This window comes from Tachysurus fulvidraco, chromosome 16 (assembly GCF_022655615.1).
Source record: "Tachysurus fulvidraco isolate hzauxx_2018 chromosome 16, HZAU_PFXX_2.0, whole genome shotgun sequence".
Lineage (NCBI taxonomy): Eukaryota > Metazoa > Chordata > Actinopteri > Siluriformes > Bagridae > Tachysurus > Tachysurus fulvidraco.
The window spans coordinates 19,116,617-19,136,076 of NC_062533.1; the positions used below are offsets into that span (position 1 = coordinate 19,116,617).

A 19,460-nucleotide genomic window follows, 5' to 3' on the forward strand; every position below is an offset into this window, starting at 1 on the left:
AAAACCATAATAATCCTTTTTACGTATATTTTAGTGTCCTGTGGAAGTGTCAGATCCTCATAAATACTCAATAATCTACAATGAATGTCTACATAAATAATGTAATAATAAATTAATTTTATTTAGAAAATGTTCAAGTTTATTAGTACAATGATATATCCATATAGGATGTGTGTGTGTGTGTGTGTTTATAAGGAAAAAACCTGCAAAACAATCTAAAATGAATGAGCTTTAAAACTTTTAGTGAGGTTGTGGCGCCCCCTGGTGTCAGCTACATGACTCACTCTGGTCGAGGATGAAGGCCACGTTACTCTGCGCCACCTCGTAGCCCTGTTCAGCCAGGAGCAGATACTGAACCAGAGCGGAGTCGATGTCTCCCTCCTTAAAGCTTCCGTAAGCACTCATCAGCCTCTCTGACCAACGGCCGCGCTCACACACGTTCTTAAACAGCTACACACACACACACATACAGGCATGAGAATATGAGACAACACACCGGTGTATGAATTATAAAGGAAGCGTACGGACGTCACCTCCACAGCCGTGTGACAGGAACGCATCACTCCGGTTCCTGTAGCGTGCATCTGAGCAAGGTTATAGAAGGCCAGGATGTGACCTGCCTGAGACGCCAGGTTAAAGAACTTCAGAGCCTGTTTATAGTCACGCTTCACTCCGATACCATCTGAGAGGAAAACACACACACACACACACACACACACACACACACACACACACACACAGACACACACACAGAATGTTAGTTAAGTGAAAAACATTTCCTTTCACATCCACTTCAGCAGAATAGTTGTGTCAAGATGACAGAATAAGTCTATAAGTATGAGATAAGGAGAGGCGGAGCTTCAGTATTATCTATAACACGTTGTGGAAGAGTTCGAAAAAACATAACTGTCAATCATTCCAGACACACAAACACACACCTATACATATATACACAGACACTAACACACACAGACACACACAGAAACACACAACGACACACACAACGACACAGAGACACTGACACAGAGACTAACACACAGACACCGACACAGACACACAGACACTAACACACAGACACCGACACAGACACACAGACACTAACACACAGACACTGACACAGACCCGCTCACCCACACACATATACACTCACCCACACACACACACACACACTCACTGTAGTACATAGTTCCCAGTTGTAGTTGTCCATCTACCCAGCCTTGCTCTGCAGCTTTCTGGAAGTACTTGAGTGCCAGCTCATAGTTCTGCAACAAACATGTAACAAAACGTATTTACACAGTTATAGTAAATAATTCTACACATATAGCTACTGACCAAAAGACTTTCCTTAGAACAGTGACATCATGATACATTACACATCTGTAATATTGTAGGTATTTACAGGATTTTAATAACGGCTGAATCCATCAACAAAAACACTGACTAAACATTCAGTACAGAAATATCGCACAGTTTTACTCATGTGGCTTTAAATGAGTTATTTTTCTACATTTTAAAAGATAGCTGTAATTAACTCAAATAATGCTACTAATAATGAGAGAAGAAATGCTTCCCCAATATAGTCATGTGATCTAACACTACTGTTAATAATAATAATAATAACATTAAAACTAAATGATGTCATTAAACAGCACACTGACTCACCACAGGGACACCCCTCCCGTACAGGTAGGCCATACCAAGTCCACTCTGCCCCACTGGGTTCCCCTGAAATCATCAACACCATATAAACTGTACTGAAGCTGAACTGCTGTTTACAGGTGCAGTGAATAAACCAGTTCCTGTTAGAACCCACCTGTTCTGAGGCCTTCTTAAAATAATGCAACGCTGTCTCGTTGTTCTGAGGTAAAAACTCACTGCCCTCTGAATACATCTGCAACACACACACACACACACACACACACACACACACACACACACACACACACACACACACACACACACACACACACAGGTCTAAAAGGAGGCATTATCAGCGTCTATTACTCTTTCACACATACAGATTCGCAGAGAGACGCACAGAGTGACGCAGAGAGACGCAGAAGTAGAGAGACACACAGAGAAGCAGACACAGAGAGGCGCAGAGACACGCAGACACAGAGAAGCGCACAGAGATGCGAACAGGGAGAGGCAGAGACGCGCAGACAGACAAAGAGAGAGACAGAGGCGCACAGAGAGAGACAGAGGCGCACAGAGAGACACAGAGACGCGCAGAGAGACACAGAGGCGCGCAGAGAGACACAGAGACGTGCAGAGGGACACAGAGATGCGCAGAGGGACACAGAGACGCGCAGAGAGACACAGAGACGCGCAGAGAGACACAGAGGCGCACAGAGAGACACAGAGGCGCGCAGAGAGACACAGAGGCGCACAGAGAGACACAGAGACGTGCAGAGGGACACAGAGACGCGCAGAGAGACACAGAGGCGCGCAGAGAGACACAGAGGCGCACAGAGAGACACAGAGGCACACGGAGAGACACAGAGGCGCACAGAGAGACACAGAGGCGCACAGAGAGACACAGAGGCGCACAGAGAGACACAGAGGCACACAGAGAGACACAGAGGCACACAGAGAGACACAGAGGCACACAGAGAGACACAGAGGCACACAGAGAGACACAGAGGCACACAGAGAGACACAGAGGCACATAGAGAGACACAGAGGCACACAGAGAGACACAGAGGCGCGCAGAGAGACACAGAGGCACGCAGAGAGACACAGAGGCACGCAGAGAGACACAGAGGCGCGCAGAGAGACACAGAGGCACACAGCGAGACAGGCACACACACAAAGACACAGGGAGACAGCCAAGTGTGTTGAAAGTTTGTTTACCTTTCCAAGGAAAGCCATAGCGTGTGTGTTTCCTGCATTAGCAGCCTGGTTAAAGTACTCATAAGCTCTCTGTAAAACAACAACAACAACAACAACAACAACAACAACAAGGGGTTTGATTGTGTTTGGTTTCATGTTACAGGATGGAACACTGATGAGGAGGAACTAATAAGGGCTGAAGTGATACCTGATGATTCTGCTCCACTCCTCGACCTCCGTGTAAGTGTAACTGCCCCAAACCCACCTGCAGGAGAGACACATACATTACTGTATATTCATGCGACATGTAACACACACACACACAGATGTCCCCCACCCATACACACACACCACCATGACGAGTGTCAGTTGGTACCTGCGCCTGGACGTCCCCCTTTTCAGCCAGAAACTGGTAGTATTGGATCAGATCCTCCTCCAGCATACCACTGGGAGAACCAGGGTTCTCCAACTCATCCAGCAGCCTGATCCTCTGCACCGCACTGCCCCCAGTCAGGGACACATCACTGGCCACTGGCAAACATCATCATCATTATCATCATCATCATCATCATCACACACACACACACATAGTGAGCTGAACTCATTCAGTATGAGGAGTTAATTAAGCACAGGATCTTTACCGTGATTGGCCACCAGTCTGTAGTGAGTGAGGGCAGATTCACAGCTCTGAGGAACCCCCACACCTCCCCAGTACCTGTAACCCTACACACACACACACACACACACACACACACACACACACACACACTTAACATGCAACATTGACTGAGGATACATAAACGTAGACTCTGTAATCTCCTCACCAGGATCATGTGTGCCAGCAGGTTTCCTCCTAGAGCTCCAAATGTATAATACACCAGCGCCTGTGTTTAATCACACACTCGCTTAGTAACAATCACACACACTAACATCGTAACGCAATAACGACACAATTTACATTAACAATAATAACACGATCACACAGAAGTCACTGGCATACTTTAGCTTGACTGGAGTTCACTCCTAATCCAGCTGCGTAGAGGAACCCCAGAGCCTGATGGACAGAAGAAACACAGTGATCAGAGGTTCAGTCGTCACACAGAGGACGTGATGTTCAGGTGAGACGACAGACGACCGAAAGCCAAACAGAAACCTTCAGCTTCCGCTGATATCGAAACCCACAAGATCTTTTTTCTTTAAAAGCCTCCTAAGCTTTCAGGGTTTTTTTGTATTTGATTAAGGGGGGCACAGTGGCTTAGTGGTTAGCACGTTCGCCTCACACCTCCAGGGTTGGGGGTTCGATTCCCGCCTCCGCCTTGTGTGTGTGGAGTTTGCATGTTCTCCCTGTGCCTCGGGGGTTTCCTCTGGGTACTCCGGTTTCCTCGCCCGGTCCAAAGACATGCATGGTAGGTTGATTGGCATCTCTGGAAAATTGTCTGTAGTGTGTGAGTGTGTGTGTTTGTGTATGTGTGTTCAGTATGTTATTACATTATTAAAGAGAAACAGGTGTGTGTGTGTGTGTGTGTATGTTTGTATGGTTGTATGTGTGTGTGTGTGTTTGTGTGTGTGTGAATGAGAGTGTGTGTGTGTGTTCAGTAAGTTATTACATTATTAAAGAGAAACAGGTGTGTGTGTGTGTGTGTGTGTGTGTGTGTGTATGTATGTGTGTGTGTGTTCAGTATGTTATTACATTATTAAAGAGAAACAGGTGTGTGTGTGTGTGTGTGTGTGTGTGTGTGTGTGTGTGTGTGTGTGTGTGTGTGTGTGTGTGTGTGTGTGTGAGAATGAGAGTGTGTGTGTGTGTGTGTGTGTTTGTCCAGTAAGTTATTACATTATTAAAGAAAAACAGGTGTGTGTGTGTGTGTATGTTTGTATGTGTGTGTGTGTGTTCAGTAAGTTATTACATTATTAAAGAGAAACAGGTGTGTGTGTGTGTGTGTATGTTTGTATGTGTGTGTGTGTGAGTGTTCAGTAAGTTATTACATTATTAAAGAGAAACAGGTGTGTGTGTGTGTGTGTTCAGTAAGTTATTACATTATTAAAGAGAAACAGGTGTGTGTGTGTGTGTGTGTTCAGTAAGTTATTACATTATTAAAGAGAAACAGGTGTGTGTGTGTGTGTGTTCAGTAAGTTATTACATTATTAAAGAGAAACAGGTGTGTGTGTGTGTGTGTGTTCAGTAAGTTATTACATTATTAAAGAGAAACAGGTGTGTGTGTGTGTGTGTTCAGTAAGTTATTACATTATTAAAGAGAAACAGGTGTGTGTGTGTGTTCAGTAAGTTATTACATTATTAAAGAGAAACAGGTGTGTGTGTGTGTTCAGTAAGTTATTACATTATTAAAGAGAAACAGGTGTGTGTGTGTGTGTGTGTGTATGTGTGTGTGTGTGTGTGTGTTCAGTATGTTATTACATTATTAAAGAAAAACAGGTGTGTGTGTGTGTGTGTGTTCAGTAAGTTATTACATTATTAAAGAGAAACAGGTGTGTGAGTGTGTGTGTGTGTGTGTGTGTGTGTGTGTATGTATGTGTGTGTGTGTGTGTGTGTGTGTGTGTGTGTGTGTGTGTGTGTGTGTGTGTGTGTGTGTGTGTGTGTGTATGAGACAGAGCTGGTTACCGTCTGAGATTTGGGTGAGCCTTCGAGCGCCAGCTTCTCGAAGATCTCCCTGGCTTCCTGAATGTTCTGAGGCAGATAATCCCCAAACAGCAGGGCGTAGCCCACCTTCTCCATGGCCTTGTTGTGCCCCATCGCTGCCACCTTCACCAGCTTCTCATACAACCTCCCAACACAAAGCACACACCTTTACATTACACTTAATAAAGGAAGCAGGAGGAATCATTTACTCTAGCAGCAGCAGCAGCTCTGACTGCACACACTAGTGTTTCTAATCGTTTCTATAGCAACAGCTGGTCACTCACTCTTTCTTCTGACTCCTTCTGCCCGTGGTGTTCAGGAGTCTGAGTGTGTGTTGGTACTGTTCCTCCACCTCCTCCGCCAGCCTGCGCTGCTCCGCCTGCTCCTCCGCTGATGGGGAAGACACGTGGAAGCAAAAGTTACTCTCTCTCTCTCACACACACACACACACACACGGAAGCAGAGGTTAAGGTTACTCTCACACACACAAACACACGTGGAAGCAGAGGTTACTCTCTCATACACATACTAACACACACACACACACATACACACACACACGTGGAAGCAGAGGTTACTCTCTCATACACATACTAACACACACACATACACACACACACACACACACACGTGGAAGCAGAGGTTACTCTCTCATACACATACTAACACACACACATACACACACACACGTGGAAGCAGAGGTTACTCTCTCAGACACACACATACACACACACACACACACACACACACACGTGGAAGCAGAGGTTACTCTCTCATACACATACTAACACACACACATACACACACGTGGAAGCAGAGGTTACTCTCTCATACACATACTAACACACACACACATACACACACGTGGAAGCAGAGGTTACTCTCTCATACACATACTAACACACACACATACACACACACACACACACACACACGTGGAAGCAGAGGTTACTCTCTCATACACATACTAACACACACACACACACACACACACACACACACACACACACACACACACACACACACACACACACACACACACACGTGGAAGCAGAGGTTACTCTCTCATACACATACTAACACACACACATACACACACACACACGTGGAAGCAGAGGTTACTCTCTCATACACACACACACACACACGGAAGCAGAGTTTACTCTCTCACACACACACTAACACACACATACACACACGTACACCTGGAAGCAGAGGTTACTCTCTCACACATGCACCCCCACACACAGACATACACACACACACAGACATACACACACACAGACACGTGCATGCACCCCCAGACCTCCACATACATACACACACACGCACAGACACACACATACACTGACACACACTCATATACACACACGTGTGCGCCCCCAGACCACCACATACAAACACACACACACAGTGACACACACATTGACACACACACTGACACACACACACTCATATACACACACTCATATACACACACTCATATACACACACTCATATACACACACTCATACACACACACACGCGTGCGCCCCCAGACCACCACATACAAACACACACACAGTGACACACACAGTGACACACACAGTGACACACACAGTGACACACACAGTGACACACACAGTGACACACACACTCATATACACACACTCATATACACACACTCATATACACACACTCATATACACACACTCATACACACACACACGCGTGCGCCCCCAGACCACCACATACAAACACACACACAGTGACACACACAGTGACACACACAGTGACACACACAGTGACACACACAGTGACACACACAGTGACACACACAGTGACACACACACTCATATACACACACTCATATACACACACTCATATACACACACTCATATACACACACTCATATACACACACACACACGTGCGCCCCCAGACCACCACATACAAACACACACACTGACACACACACACACACAAGATAAGGAGAATAAAAAACAAGCTCTGCCCACAATCTGTCAAACCTCACTTTCACAGAAGCCCCACTTCTTGTCATGGTCGTAGTCGTAGGTGGTGGCGCACCACAGACGGCCGTCCCCTCTGCCCTCAGTGGTACAGTCCGAGTACTCCTTACCCATGAACAGGAAGGGAAACAGGCACGGCTCCCCGGAGGCTGTGCCACCTATCACCACAGGAACTGTATCCACACACACACACACACACACACACACACACACACACACACACACACACACACACACACACCAATCAGAGTCATACACGTTACTGCACAAGCCTGCAGGATAACCAATCTCTCTCTCTCTCTCTCTCTCTCTTCTCACAAACATGAGTCTCACTTTCACAAGTGTTTCTCCAGAGAATAATGACTTTGCCTTGAGTGCAAAAAAATTGTGCCACCCACTTTAAGGCAACACAAACACACTGTCACTACTATTTAAACAAACAAACAAACAAACAAACAAATAAATAAATAGATAAAGTTGTAATATTTGTTCCTAGCTCACCCTCCCTGGGCTTTGTGATCACAGGAGGAGGTTGGTTTGGAAGGTCCTCCTTATGGATCTCCTCATGTTCGCCCTCCTCTCCTCGTTCTCTCTCCTCATGCCGAAGCTCAGCCTCCATCTCGGCCGCTTCCTCGGGAGAAACCAAGCGTCCGGTCACGACGATCTCATCATCGTCACTCTTCTCATTAGGTGAAAACTGAACAGAGGAGAAACGAGGCATAAACTTGTGTGTGTGTGTGTGTGTGTGTGGATAAAAAAGACAGAACAGACCGACACACACAAAACACTTATTTCCTGCTGCAGCTGCAAACCCACGAGTGTCCTTCTGCTTTCAAACAGAGCTAAAATACGAAGCCTGACTTCAGCACCGTGTTTCTGTCTGACACACAACATGACAACCGCTGAACCCTGTAGATGATCCAGCTCTGTGACAGATCCTGTGATCGGTAACAACACAAGCGCGTCTTTAGACGCCGGCCATCTTTACATAGCAACGGTCTCCTTCCTGTAGACATGGGAAGCGTTATTCACTTATAACTGCGCCACCTTCTGCACGGGAGAACTCGAGACGAACCTGACGAAAGCGGCGAGAACGTCTGACCTCACAATCTCACCAAAGTAACTGTTATTTCAGCTTCACACAGGGGCCACGACGTAAACCGAAGGACGATCACCATAAAACGTCCCACGTGTCAGAAACACGACGACACACACACACGTAACAACGTGCATGAGAGTTCACAGAGCTTTGCTTTCACACATGATGTACCTGAGATGGACTGGTCTCCTGGACATCACCCACTTCCGGTTCCACGTCTGCAAAACACAATTCCACGTTAATTGACTTTATTACTGATACAATACCTGACATGATTGACACACTTTACCTGACAGCAGGACACAAACGTGCTCTGACTCACCAGCTGTCACTTTAAGGCTGAAGGCTGAACACAGCAGCAGGAGAAAGCAGCTGTTTTGTATAAAATACATCCTGCTTTTCTTATAAACAATAAGTTTTAGTGTAAATAACCAGAGAAGTAAATAACTAGAAGACTAACTAACTAACACACACATAGCTAGTTAGCTAATGAGACTGTAATCCAGGTGTAAATCCATTCTGAGCAGCTAGCAAGCGTTACTACAGCTAGTTAGCAACATTAGCATGCTAACTAAACATTAGCATAAAGCTATCGCAAAGAAATCTCTGCTTATCTCCAAAAGCCTTGCGTTAAACGCGCCGTTATTGTTATTATTATTATAATTTTTTTCCCTCACGCACTTTACAAACGTAGCGGAATTTAGCTCGAATCAGCTTAACGTTCAAAACTGCTCATTTGTGTACAGCTCGGGTATCGAACCGTCCACCTTTCCCTCCACCCGTATTCAGGGAAATACCGACATACTATTTGCTGGTCAGAAACATAGCCGGATGTTTGACCAATCAGACAACGTTTTATCAAACGAACGAACAAATCCGAACGTAAAAGGCGGGATCTGTACGAATACGGGTAGGAAAAAAAGTCTCGAAAATCGTTTCCTGGATTTCCTGCTCGACCAATCGGGAAGTGCAACGACAAAAAGGCAGCCAATAGGAGGCGATCACGAAGGCGTTGTTGTCCAATCGGATGCGCACACACACATAGGGCTGATGTACACGACAGCTGCTGTAAACAAATCCTGCGGATGAGTTTGTGTTAGAAACTGTTCTGTTTATTAGATGATGTAATAAAATAACACGTATTTATTTGTAGGGTTTTTTTAATTGTTATTATTTATAAATAAACCGGTTCACTTTATATGACCAAACTGATATGAGCTTTATATTAAATATAATGCCAAAGTTTATGTAGTTTAATGACCAGCTAATTATTTTAGTTATATTTATATATAAATAGAACTAATTATAATAAAAGTATTAAATGCTTTAACCATGGACACTTAGATACTTATTTGAGTTCTGTATGAAGAGCAACAGTAGCACAAGCACAAACCTGTGGGCTCTCGAGCGCCCCCTTCAGTGAGGCAGAGGTACTGCTGCTTCACCTGCTGCTTGGTAAATGCAGCTCTATGTCAGATCAACAAGATTAAGTATGTTATAGACACCACGTAAAATACACTGTACTGATATACTGATATACTGATATACTGATGACAAACAGACAGACAGCAACAGACATGCACCAAGTACACATGCTCAAACCAGTATGTGAGATATTGTGACCTGTTTCCCCTGTATTTGAACATGAAAAACAAATGATTGAAATGATAAGAGTTCGGATAAGCGGTAGAAATGAGAGAGAGTCATAGAGAAATTATATTTTTTTTGCGAATATCACACACACACACACACACACACACACACACACACACACACACACACACACACACACACACACACACTTACATATGTGTGTCATAGAGAAATGATATATATTGCACATATCACACACACATATACTCTGCTGGATATGTGTGTGTATGTGTGTGTGTGTGTGTGTGTGTGTGTGTGTGTGTGTGTGTGTGTGTGTGTGTGTGTGTGTGTGTGTGTGTCAACCTGTTTTATTTTGTACCTGTAGATGAAAGTTATGTAATTGCATGTAAACAAACAAAATAAAATCATTTTGTTTTCACAAAAGAAATCAACAAAAATGAATATTTGAACTGAGAAAAAAGTTACTACACCCTGTGCCCTTTTAGCTAGTGTTTCCCCTTTTGGCTAAAATAACCTCAGTGAGAAGTTTCTTTTAGCCATCTATCACTTTCTGACATCGACTGGAAGTGGAAGAAAGTTTCCCCCAGACCTCATTGCAGAACTCTTACATCTGTGTGATGTTTGAGGGGTTTCTTACGTGCACAGTCTGTTTCAAATCACCAAATGGGATCTCAATAGGATTTAGATCTGGGCTTTGTCTTGTTCACTACAGGATCAGCCTCATCAAGGACAGAGACGAGTCTGCCTACAGACAGGAGGTTAAAGAGCTGGCTGTCTGGTGCAGTCACAACAACTTGGAGCTCAATACGCTCAAAAGATTGGAGATGATTGTGGACTTCAGGAGAAACCCCCCTGCACTCCCTCCAATCACCATCATGGACAGCACTATGGCTGCACTGAAGGCATTCAGGTCATGAACTCAATCATCTCCCAGGACCTAAAAAGGCTCAACAGAGGATGTACTGCCTTAGCCAGTTAAGGAAGTTTAACCTGCCACAGGAGCTACTGAAACAGTTCTACTCAGCCATCATTTCTGTCTGTTCTGTACACATCAGTAACTGTCTATTTTTGGCTCAGCTACAAAATAACTGTATAAATCCAAAGTGAGGAAAAGAGCTCAGAAAATCCCTCACATCCATGTCATCAGCCTTTTGAACATTTACCATCTGGCTGGCAATACAGAGCCCCAAATACCAGCACAACCAGATACAAGAACAGTTTCTTCCCCTAGACAATCTACCTGATGAACAGTTAAATGTTCCCCATTAATAACAATGTGAGATAATCTTATATTCAATATTTTATCTTATATCTAATATTTAGCACAACCGTACATACGATTTATTTCTTTTTAATTTTTAAAATTTTTTTGGTGTATTTGTATTTACACACGTAGGGTGTCCTTATTTTTTCCTCATAAGAAATTGCATTTTATAGATAAGACATATGGTTTTATTTGTTATGTTATGTTACTTTAATCTTCCAATATTATTAAAATGAAGATCAAATGTCCATAAGTTTACAGGCTTTGATGGGGTGTCCTAATTTTTTCACCACAGTATGTATATGGATTATAATCTGATGAACTTTATTAAAGCAGTTCATATGCACCTTTTTATTTCTTCTTTCTGTATTTTTCCTTCTTCACAAAGTCCTCACTGTGTTCTAGGGAGGTCGGAGATTTATTCACAGGTAAAAAAAGGTGAAACGTGTTTATTTATCATGATGGGAGGAACGTCAGTGTCAGTGCTTTGTAACAGTCGAAGGTAAAGCGGTAACTTTAAGTTTTTTGTTGGTGGGTTTCCGTGATGTCAGGAGAATAAAACACTTTCTAGTACAGGAAGATATTTTATTTAATGTTTGCTAACTTCACTTCATCACTGATTATTTTACTATAACAGCACAACATACAGAGTGTTTAACTCCTTATTTATTTCACAAACACTTGTGTTAAAGCTGATTCCATGCTGATCGTTACATTAAATAAATTAGAAAGCCGTGACTCAGAAGATCCGAGCTCCGTACCCGAATGTCTGTTTAATGGCGTCAAAGTAATATCTCTGCCATCCCTCCTTCATCCTCTCCTCCTCACCGCTGGGGACACCTTTAGCCTCCAGAGACAATTCTGTCTCACTGCCTCGGTCTGTAAAGTCCAGCGTGACTGTCGAGAAGTGTCCTGAAAAACATCACCGCAAAGACACTGCTGGTTAAAAACTGTGAAAAACTTTTTCCTTTTAGATCTGTGTCATTATTGTAGAAACATTTCCACTCAGTTGATTTTCACACTAATGAGGCTTTTCCTCAAGGACACACACCTGCTGGCCAAGATGAAAACCTCCACCTCATGACGATCCTCTGGTCTGGGACCTGTGAGGTAAAAGTGTGAGGTAATTGTGTGAGGTAATTGTGTGAGGTAAAGTGAAACGTTAAAATCTGCTGTAAAATTGTGAGGTAAAATGATAAGTTAAAAGTGGGAGGCAAAGGTGAGGTAAACATGTGAGGTAAAAGTCTGGGGAAATGTCTCAGATAAAAGCTTAATGTAAACGTTGGAGGTAAAGGTCTGAGGTAAAAGCTTGTCATTATGGTGTTAGCAATCACGGCTTTTCAGTCCTCACCAGTTCCGCGAACTCTCCGTGCACATTTCCCTCCAGCAGGCAGAACCGTCCTCCTCTTACTCCGTCCACACGGGCAGTGAGGTGTGTGAACGCTTGAACCATCTACACAAATTAAACAAAATCCTTTACCGAGTGAAGGAGTGACATATCACATCCCACTGTACAACGTGGCAGTCGATCAGTGATACAGTCTTCAGCTGGTTCTGACTGCGTCACGGATTTAGTCATGTACCAAAATCTAAACCCAAGGACCTTCTTGCCTCTGCCACGAGGTTACACTCTGGCTGTAGATCGATCTTTTAGCCAGATATTTCAATGCTGTCGAAAGCTTGTGGTTAAATATATTATAAATATATTCATTCTCTTGAAACTTTTTTAATGATTATTAATTTCATAATAAATAATAATAAATTATATGCTAATGCTGATATGTTGTAAAGCATAATGCCAGGTTGTGCAGTTATCCTAAGAAACCTGACCTCTTGGTTGAGGAAAACTCTGTAGAGCTCCTCAGACGAGGTGAGGAATGTCTCCTTTAGATGAAACGAGGCTGTTGGGATTTTGACTCCAGAGCTGGGAGATTTAGAGACGGTGGAGGAGCCGCTCTGTGGATAAAGATGCTACTTAATTTACATTTGTTTTCACAGAATTAAAAATCAATCATCATCATGATTATGAACTGAGACTGTACCGGGTTCTTCTCCAGCTTGATGTGAGTTTGCTGCTGCTGTTTACTGACCCCCTCAGCTGTAGGCAGGATCATACCCTGAGAGAACTCTACACAAACACAACATTACATTTACAAGAAGTTGAAGTCTAAAAAGTGAACGTTTACATTTTAAACACGTATTTCACCTTTTTTCAGGTGTGACACATAGCCCTGTAGAGCCATTTTGACCTCCTTCTCTCCATCCTTCTTCATGAGGGCAGTTAGAGGTGTAGTGGGCTGGTCTTTACATGCTGTAATGCAGATCTGTACAAAGGAGAACATACCATTTAAACTGCCTTCCCGTGTGTGCTTCTGAGTAACGGACTCATTTAACGGGTCATTTTAATGAATCTGAGTCAAATCACATGTTTTTTACTCCGACTCCGACTTTTTAATTTAGATTCGAGAGTTGATTTAAGTCACAAGTTAATGAAACACATTTGACTTCATTACTTCAGTAAACATTATTAACTCACATCCAGGTCGTCTATGTCATTCTCATCCGAAAGATTCATCACCTCAACGTTCCCTTTATATTTTAGCCCATTTTTTGAGGTTCCTAAAAGAAAAACAAACATGAACTTTAGAAGGTTAATATCGCTGTCAAATAACAAAATCCTTCACCCGAGTGAAGCGGCATGAATGTACCGGTCCATGAAGCTTTAATGATCCACTCGTAGAAGAAGATCAGTTTCCCTTTGCGGTTGTTAATTGAAGCTTCGCCCTCGATCTCGCTCACGTCTGTAATTTGGCAGACGCCATCTTCGTTTTCCACACGGACTCTGAGAAGAAGCTCGTTCAGGACATCCTGTGACCAGGCACTGACATCACGCTCAGTCCTGTATGGAAGATTAACCATGAAATCTGAAATCCACTGCAGAAATATTGGCATCCGGAATAAAAACAAGCAGAAAACAAATGCGCTAATAATACGTGATTTTCTTTCTGCAGACTCTGATCAGTTCATTTTCAGCAGCAGCTCTGACAGTTCTGCAGCTCCGCAGGTTTATAGTAATGCACTCCGTTGATTATTTTCTCATTTCTTTATTAAAATATCATTCACAGGGACTAATTCTCACAGTATAATTAACAATAAACAACTTTTCATTCATTTTCTACCGCTTATCCGAACTTCTTGGGTCACGGGGAGCCTGTGCCTATCTCAGGCGTCATGGGGCATCGAGGCAGGATACACCCTGGACGGAGTGCCAACCCATCACAGGGCACAAACACACACTCTCATTCACTCAAACAATCACACACTATGGACAATTTTCCAGAGATGCCAATCAACCTACCATGCATGTCTTTGGACTGGGGGAGGAAACCGGAGTACCCGGAGGAAACCCCCGAGGCACGGGGAGAACATGCAAACTCCACACACACAAGGCGGAGGTGGGAATCGAACCCCCAACCCTGGAGATGTGAGGCGAACGTGCTAACCACTAAACCACTGTGTCCCCAATAAAGAACTTGTTCACAATAAATCTTTATGTGAATGAACAGAGCCCCTGGACTACACCGAGTTCTCCTTCTCTCATACCCTCGACTCTCTGACCATCTGCCGCTTCTGTCTCCACATGACACGTTTCTATTAATGGCCTTCGGGAACAGAGGAACAAAATTCCAGAGGCTTCGAGCTCACACAGGAACACCGAGTTTACAGAAGGGGAAGAGATCAGCAAAGGCGATTTAGATAGATTTCTATTTTTATTTTTATTATTAAGAGAATAATTATAGAGCATTAATATGAAATCAGTGAGAAGTCAGAGTCAGTGACAGATAAAATAAAATACTCATGATTTATTGCATGTTGTGCGTAAGTGTGACTAAACAAACCTCACCATCTGATTTACATCCTGAACAATAATTCTGTTTGTCCACCATAATGTCTTTCTCTCTGTCTCTCTCTCTGTCTCATTTTGTGTGCTTTACATATGTTAACTAAATCATAGAAACAGTATCAATAGACTGAATTACATTAAATGTGGATTTTCTTAGTTTTTCACTTTAAACTTTTATTAAGATTTTAGATTTTGTCTGTTTAAAATATATATTTCTATAATATAGTTTTTTATATATTATAAAAACATAATCACCTCAGGTTAATAGAATTATGGTCATATACAGTATATACAGTAAACCTGAATATATGGTCATGAAGCAAGAGGATTAAGTTCATTTTAAATTTAGTGTGAAAATGAAACTAGTATTATATAAATAACAATGAATAAAATTTCAGTTCATTTTGTGGTTTTATTGTGTTTTATTCCAACAATCCTTTGATATATCAGTACCAGTAATTAGCATATTTAATCCCATAGAAAACAGGGGCCATGATTTCACACCTAAAATCTTAAATCTAATTTTTTAATTATTCTGAAATAAGGATTAAAAGTTTAATGTGTGGTGCAATAATAAACACAGACTTAATCCGAGTGTAATAAAGTGTCATTTTGGGGGTGTAAATAAATATGAAGTTGATTTTGTTTTAATGAATGAATGAAGTTCGATGTAATTAAGCGATTAATTTTATTTGAATAACAACAACAACAATAATAAAGCATGCATAGTGCTCATTAGTGAGTAAAACTTTACAGCATGCTCCACACACACACACACACACACACACACACACACACACACACACACACACACACACACACACACACACACACACACAGTTCTGTGACAAACCACTCAGATGCTATTTGTTTGTAGTGTTTAGTAAATGTATTCATGCTAACACACCGATATTAAACCCCACCAGTGCCAGTTGTTAACATTCGTAGCGTCCGCTCTTTCCTCCACAATCCAGCGCGGATCTCCTTGTCCCCACTTCGCCATGACTCACTGCCTCACTCCGCCCTTAGCCTCTCAGATAGCACGCTAACGTAGCGTAGCTTCTCTCTCGGCTAGCACGCTAACGTAGCTTAGCTTCTCTCTCGGCTAGCACGCTAACGTAGCTTAGCTTCTCTCTCGGCTAGCACGCTAACAGTAGCTTAGCTTCTCTCTCGGCTAGCACGCTAACGTAGCTTAGCTTCTCTCTCGGCTAGCACGCTAACAGTAGCTTAGCTTCCTCCTAGGTTAGCACGCTAACGTAGCTTAGCTTTCCAGTTAGCTTTAGAAGCTGAGACACCGAGCTATTTCAGCTTAGAAATGTCACCAATAGAGCGAATAACTATCCAAACAAATAACTTAATGTAAGAGTTAAGATTTAAAACTCCTAAAATAATCGTTCGGTATTCAGTAAAGTTTAAATACCAACTTTTAATAAGCTCTTCTTTCTTTTATTTAATGTAAAGCTGAGTGTGAGCTTCAGCCTCCAGTATTTATTCCCCTGAGGAGAGAAAGTACGAGAAAGTTCTCAGATATCATCGCAGTGAAAAGAAACAACTCGAATTGATATCAAATCACTAAACACCGTATAATAAATAAATAGATAAATAAACATATTTTATTTATAGTGTTTAGACTATCATCACTTTAGGTTACACAAATTAAGGTTAAACTTTAACCTTAATTCAATGCAGATTTATTGATTAATGTAACAATACCACACTTTAAACCTTGTTTAAATTAATAAAGCTTGTATTTCACAATAATATTAATTATACAATCAAATCTGATGAACTATTAAGAGCTCTGATACGATACAATATTAATATCAATACAGTTTTAACCGTTATTTATTCTTTTTTTTTAGACTAAACCACACTTAATAAAGATTAACAGACTCGTACAGGAGATAAAACACATTATAAATAGGTTATTGTTGCTGTGATGAGGTTTTCTGTAATATTTATATATAAATTATAACAGGTTATGGAAGGAGTCTCCAGTGTCAGTAATGAAATGACAACGAAGGAGTTTATAGTGTTTATATATTAAAACTGGGCACAAATAAATATTCCGTGCTTGCTAGTGATTTATCTCTCTGTTAAAAACAATAGAAGGAAATTAATTAAATACTTAGATGTTTTTAACTAGTTAATTAACTCAACACATCAGATTATACTTTGTGTTTTTGTACCAACTCGTACTAACCTAATGAGAAGTTTTATGTTTTGTAACAGTTGGCAAAATAAAAGTGTAATCATTGACACCACGTAGCTTTCTGTAAGGAGTCTCCAGTGTCAGTGCTTTGTTGAGATTACGCTGTCACGCTGTCATTTGCGACTTAAGTCTGACTTGAGTCAAGTCGAGTCCCCCATCTCTGAGTCATTTAACTCAAGTCCAAGTCAAGTCTCAAGTCATGAATGTCAAGTCAAAGTCAAGTTGAGTCTTTTTTTAATATTTGTCAAGCAAGTCCAAATTTGCGACTTAAGTCAAGTCATTTGACTCGAGTCCCCCATCTCTGGAATATATAATATGTGATGAAAGGGTCTGTTTAAAAGATTTTGATTGATTTGTGTTTGGCTAAATGTGATTAAAACAGATATAGTCTGTTGCTGTTGTTAAATTGCTGTGGTATGTCGACTCAAACACCTCAGGACGTGTTACAGAAAGAAATATATACATTTCAGGACGCTAACCGAAACCCTACTCCATCACACCCGTCAGAGTTTCACTATAATCGCATCACAGTGTGTTTTACTACGTAAATAATTTGTGATTAATGAAGGCATCGTTTTCTACAGTGCAATTAACACTCTGATGTCACAGAACTTTGTCTACACAGGTTTAGTGTATTTGTTGGTGTACAGGAGGTCCAGCAGGTGGCGCTGTGTGTACTAATTTACACACAATAAGCATTTAATTCACCTCTAAATCAGAAACCTGACATTTAGAGAATCAAATAATCACTTGATCAAACAGTGAAGTAAGTTGTTTGTGATTTTTGAACCCTTTTGTTTTACATCCAAATACTATTTCTTTGTTTAAGTACATTAAGTAACGTTATATTGTTTATTCACATTTGAAATAGTCTTGTTTGAATTCTGTGTCACTCTTTAGAACAGCTCGATGTTGCCTGGTCCAAAACATCGAGAGGGTTGTATAGATTTTGCATAATTTTTACCTAGACACACGTCATTTACACACAGAGATGCGCTCACGAAAACAGCGATTTTGTGTATGTATGTTTATTTGTTACACACTGACCTGCTACAGCAGTATTGCATAGAACACGAGTGATGGCGAACACATGCCGCATTGTTATTTACAGGAGTCAAACACCATGCAGTCATCAGTTCATCAGGTAAAAACACACTCGTATAAAGTTCAGTGGCCTCATCTTACACATGTCTGTGTTTATATTGCACTTGGGACAGCAGTTTACAATTGTATCAGGATTATTTACTCAAAGTCGTATTAAAAACACGTCCGGACTGTAAATACGACATTAAAGCTAGTCACTGCTTCATTGCTTTCAAAAATAAACCAGGAGTATTTTAAGAATGGAAGGAATTTCCCATAAAATAAAATAAAGGTGACATATTTTTACATTTTTATAAATTATAAACTTATAAAGGTGACAGGAAGAACCAAAAGGTTTTTTTTTCACAGAATAGCGAGAAGAATCGTGTTTGGTTCTCCAAAGAACCTTTAGTGCAATGGAAAGGTCCGATGGATGTCAAAGGTTCTGCATTCGATCTAAAGCCCAAAAAAAAAAAAAAAACAACATTCAGAAGCTTCGTGTTTAAGAGCGTCCGCTCGTTTTAAAGGAAGGTGTCGTGCAGCCACAGCTTTACTGCGAGTCAGGATCGAGGCAGTTTCGTATCAGAGCTCTGTACAGTTTGATGTGCTAGGACACGCTGAGGAGTTCAGGAGATGAACAGGCAGCTTGCTCTCCTCCATGTCATGGTAAAAAAAAAAAAAAAAAAAAAAATCCAGTAAAAACTAAAATGTTATCTTGAACAGAAGTGTAACATTTCCAACACCACATTAGTGACGTTACAGCAGTAAGGCTTTAAACATGACATTATTAGGATCATTATCTTCACTTC

The 19,460-nt window shown here is 41.6% G+C and overlaps 2 protein-coding genes and 1 long non-coding RNA gene across 5 annotated transcripts in view; 1 reads left to right on the top strand and 2 right to left on the bottom strand.

The window, feature by feature from the left end:
- LOC125139044 overlaps positions 1-4,576 on the top strand; it is an 8,787-nt gene extending 4,211 nt beyond the window's left edge. Inside the window, exon 2 of the long non-coding RNA XR_007138153.1 lies at positions 4,458-4,576. This is a non-coding gene — a long non-coding RNA (uncharacterized LOC125139044). The remainder of the gene's footprint in view (positions 1-4,457) is intronic.
- The window catches only part of sel1l (SEL1L adaptor subunit of ERAD E3 ubiquitin ligase), a 12,925-nt gene extending 3,552 nt beyond the window's left edge, over positions 1-9,373 (bottom strand). The window contains exons 1-17 of the mRNA XM_027147543.2: positions 8,897-9,373; positions 8,746-8,792; positions 7,977-8,172; positions 7,481-7,648; positions 5,752-5,857; positions 5,450-5,612; positions 3,833-3,886; positions 3,657-3,716; positions 3,474-3,555; positions 3,209-3,363; positions 3,041-3,097; positions 2,854-2,922; positions 1,814-1,891; positions 1,663-1,725; positions 1,175-1,262; positions 534-682; positions 285-450 (exon numbers count right to left, since the gene is read on the bottom strand). Coding sequence (XP_027003344.2) covers positions 285-450; positions 534-682; positions 1,175-1,262; positions 1,663-1,725; positions 1,814-1,891; positions 2,854-2,922; positions 3,041-3,097; positions 3,209-3,363; positions 3,474-3,555; positions 3,657-3,716; positions 3,833-3,886; positions 5,450-5,612; positions 5,752-5,857; positions 7,481-7,648; positions 7,977-8,172; positions 8,746-8,792; positions 8,897-8,966 — 1,771 coding nt within the window. The 5' untranslated portion in view covers positions 8,967-9,373. The remainder of the gene's footprint in view (positions 1-284; positions 451-533; positions 683-1,174; positions 1,263-1,662; positions 1,726-1,813; positions 1,892-2,853; positions 2,923-3,040; positions 3,098-3,208; positions 3,364-3,473; positions 3,556-3,656; positions 3,717-3,832; positions 3,887-5,449; positions 5,613-5,751; positions 5,858-7,480; positions 7,649-7,976; positions 8,173-8,745; positions 8,793-8,896) is intronic.
- Positions 9,374-12,023: 2,650 nt separating this feature from the next.
- Positions 12,024-16,893, bottom strand: ahsa1a (AHA1, activator of heat shock protein ATPase homolog 1a). 3 transcript variants are annotated; one of them, XM_047801413.1, is made up of 9 exons: positions 16,781-16,893; positions 14,161-14,351; positions 13,989-14,071; positions 13,659-13,776; positions 13,495-13,580; positions 13,283-13,408; positions 12,804-12,905; positions 12,504-12,555; positions 12,024-12,364 (listed from the first exon to the last, which is right to left on the bottom strand). In XM_047801413.1, the coding sequence occupies exons 3-9, from the start codon at positions 14,025-14,027 to the stop codon at positions 12,192-12,194; spliced, it is 696 nt and encodes a 231-aa protein (XP_047657369.1). In that variant the 5' UTR covers positions 14,028-14,071; positions 14,161-14,351; positions 16,781-16,893; the 3' UTR covers positions 12,024-12,191. The 3 variants fall into 3 exon arrangements, with proteins under 3 accessions (XP_047657369.1, XP_047657368.1, XP_027003337.2); XM_047801412.1 differs by lacking the exon at positions 16,781-16,893 and adding an exon at positions 16,264-16,771; XM_027147536.2 differs by lacking the exon at positions 16,781-16,893 and adding an exon at positions 16,280-16,770.
- Between the last annotated feature and the right edge of the window lie 2,567 nt (positions 16,894-19,460).

What these genes read in the sequence shown, in the direction of transcription:
- ahsa1a (XM_027147536.2), bottom strand. Translation starts at nt 16,359, where the DNA reads ATGGCGAAGTGGGGACAAGGAGATCCGCGCTGGATTGTGGAGGAAAGA. An exon ending in ATGACATAGACGACCTGGAT is followed by an intron (nt 13,777 to 13,988) that starts GTGAGTTAATAA and finishes TCCTTTGTACAG; the next exon opens with ATCTGCATTACAGCATGTAA. An exon ending in GTTTTCATCTTGGCCAGCAG is followed by an intron (nt 12,365 to 12,503) that starts GTGTGTGTCCTT and finishes GATGTTTTTCAG; the next exon opens with GACACTTCTCGACAGTCACG.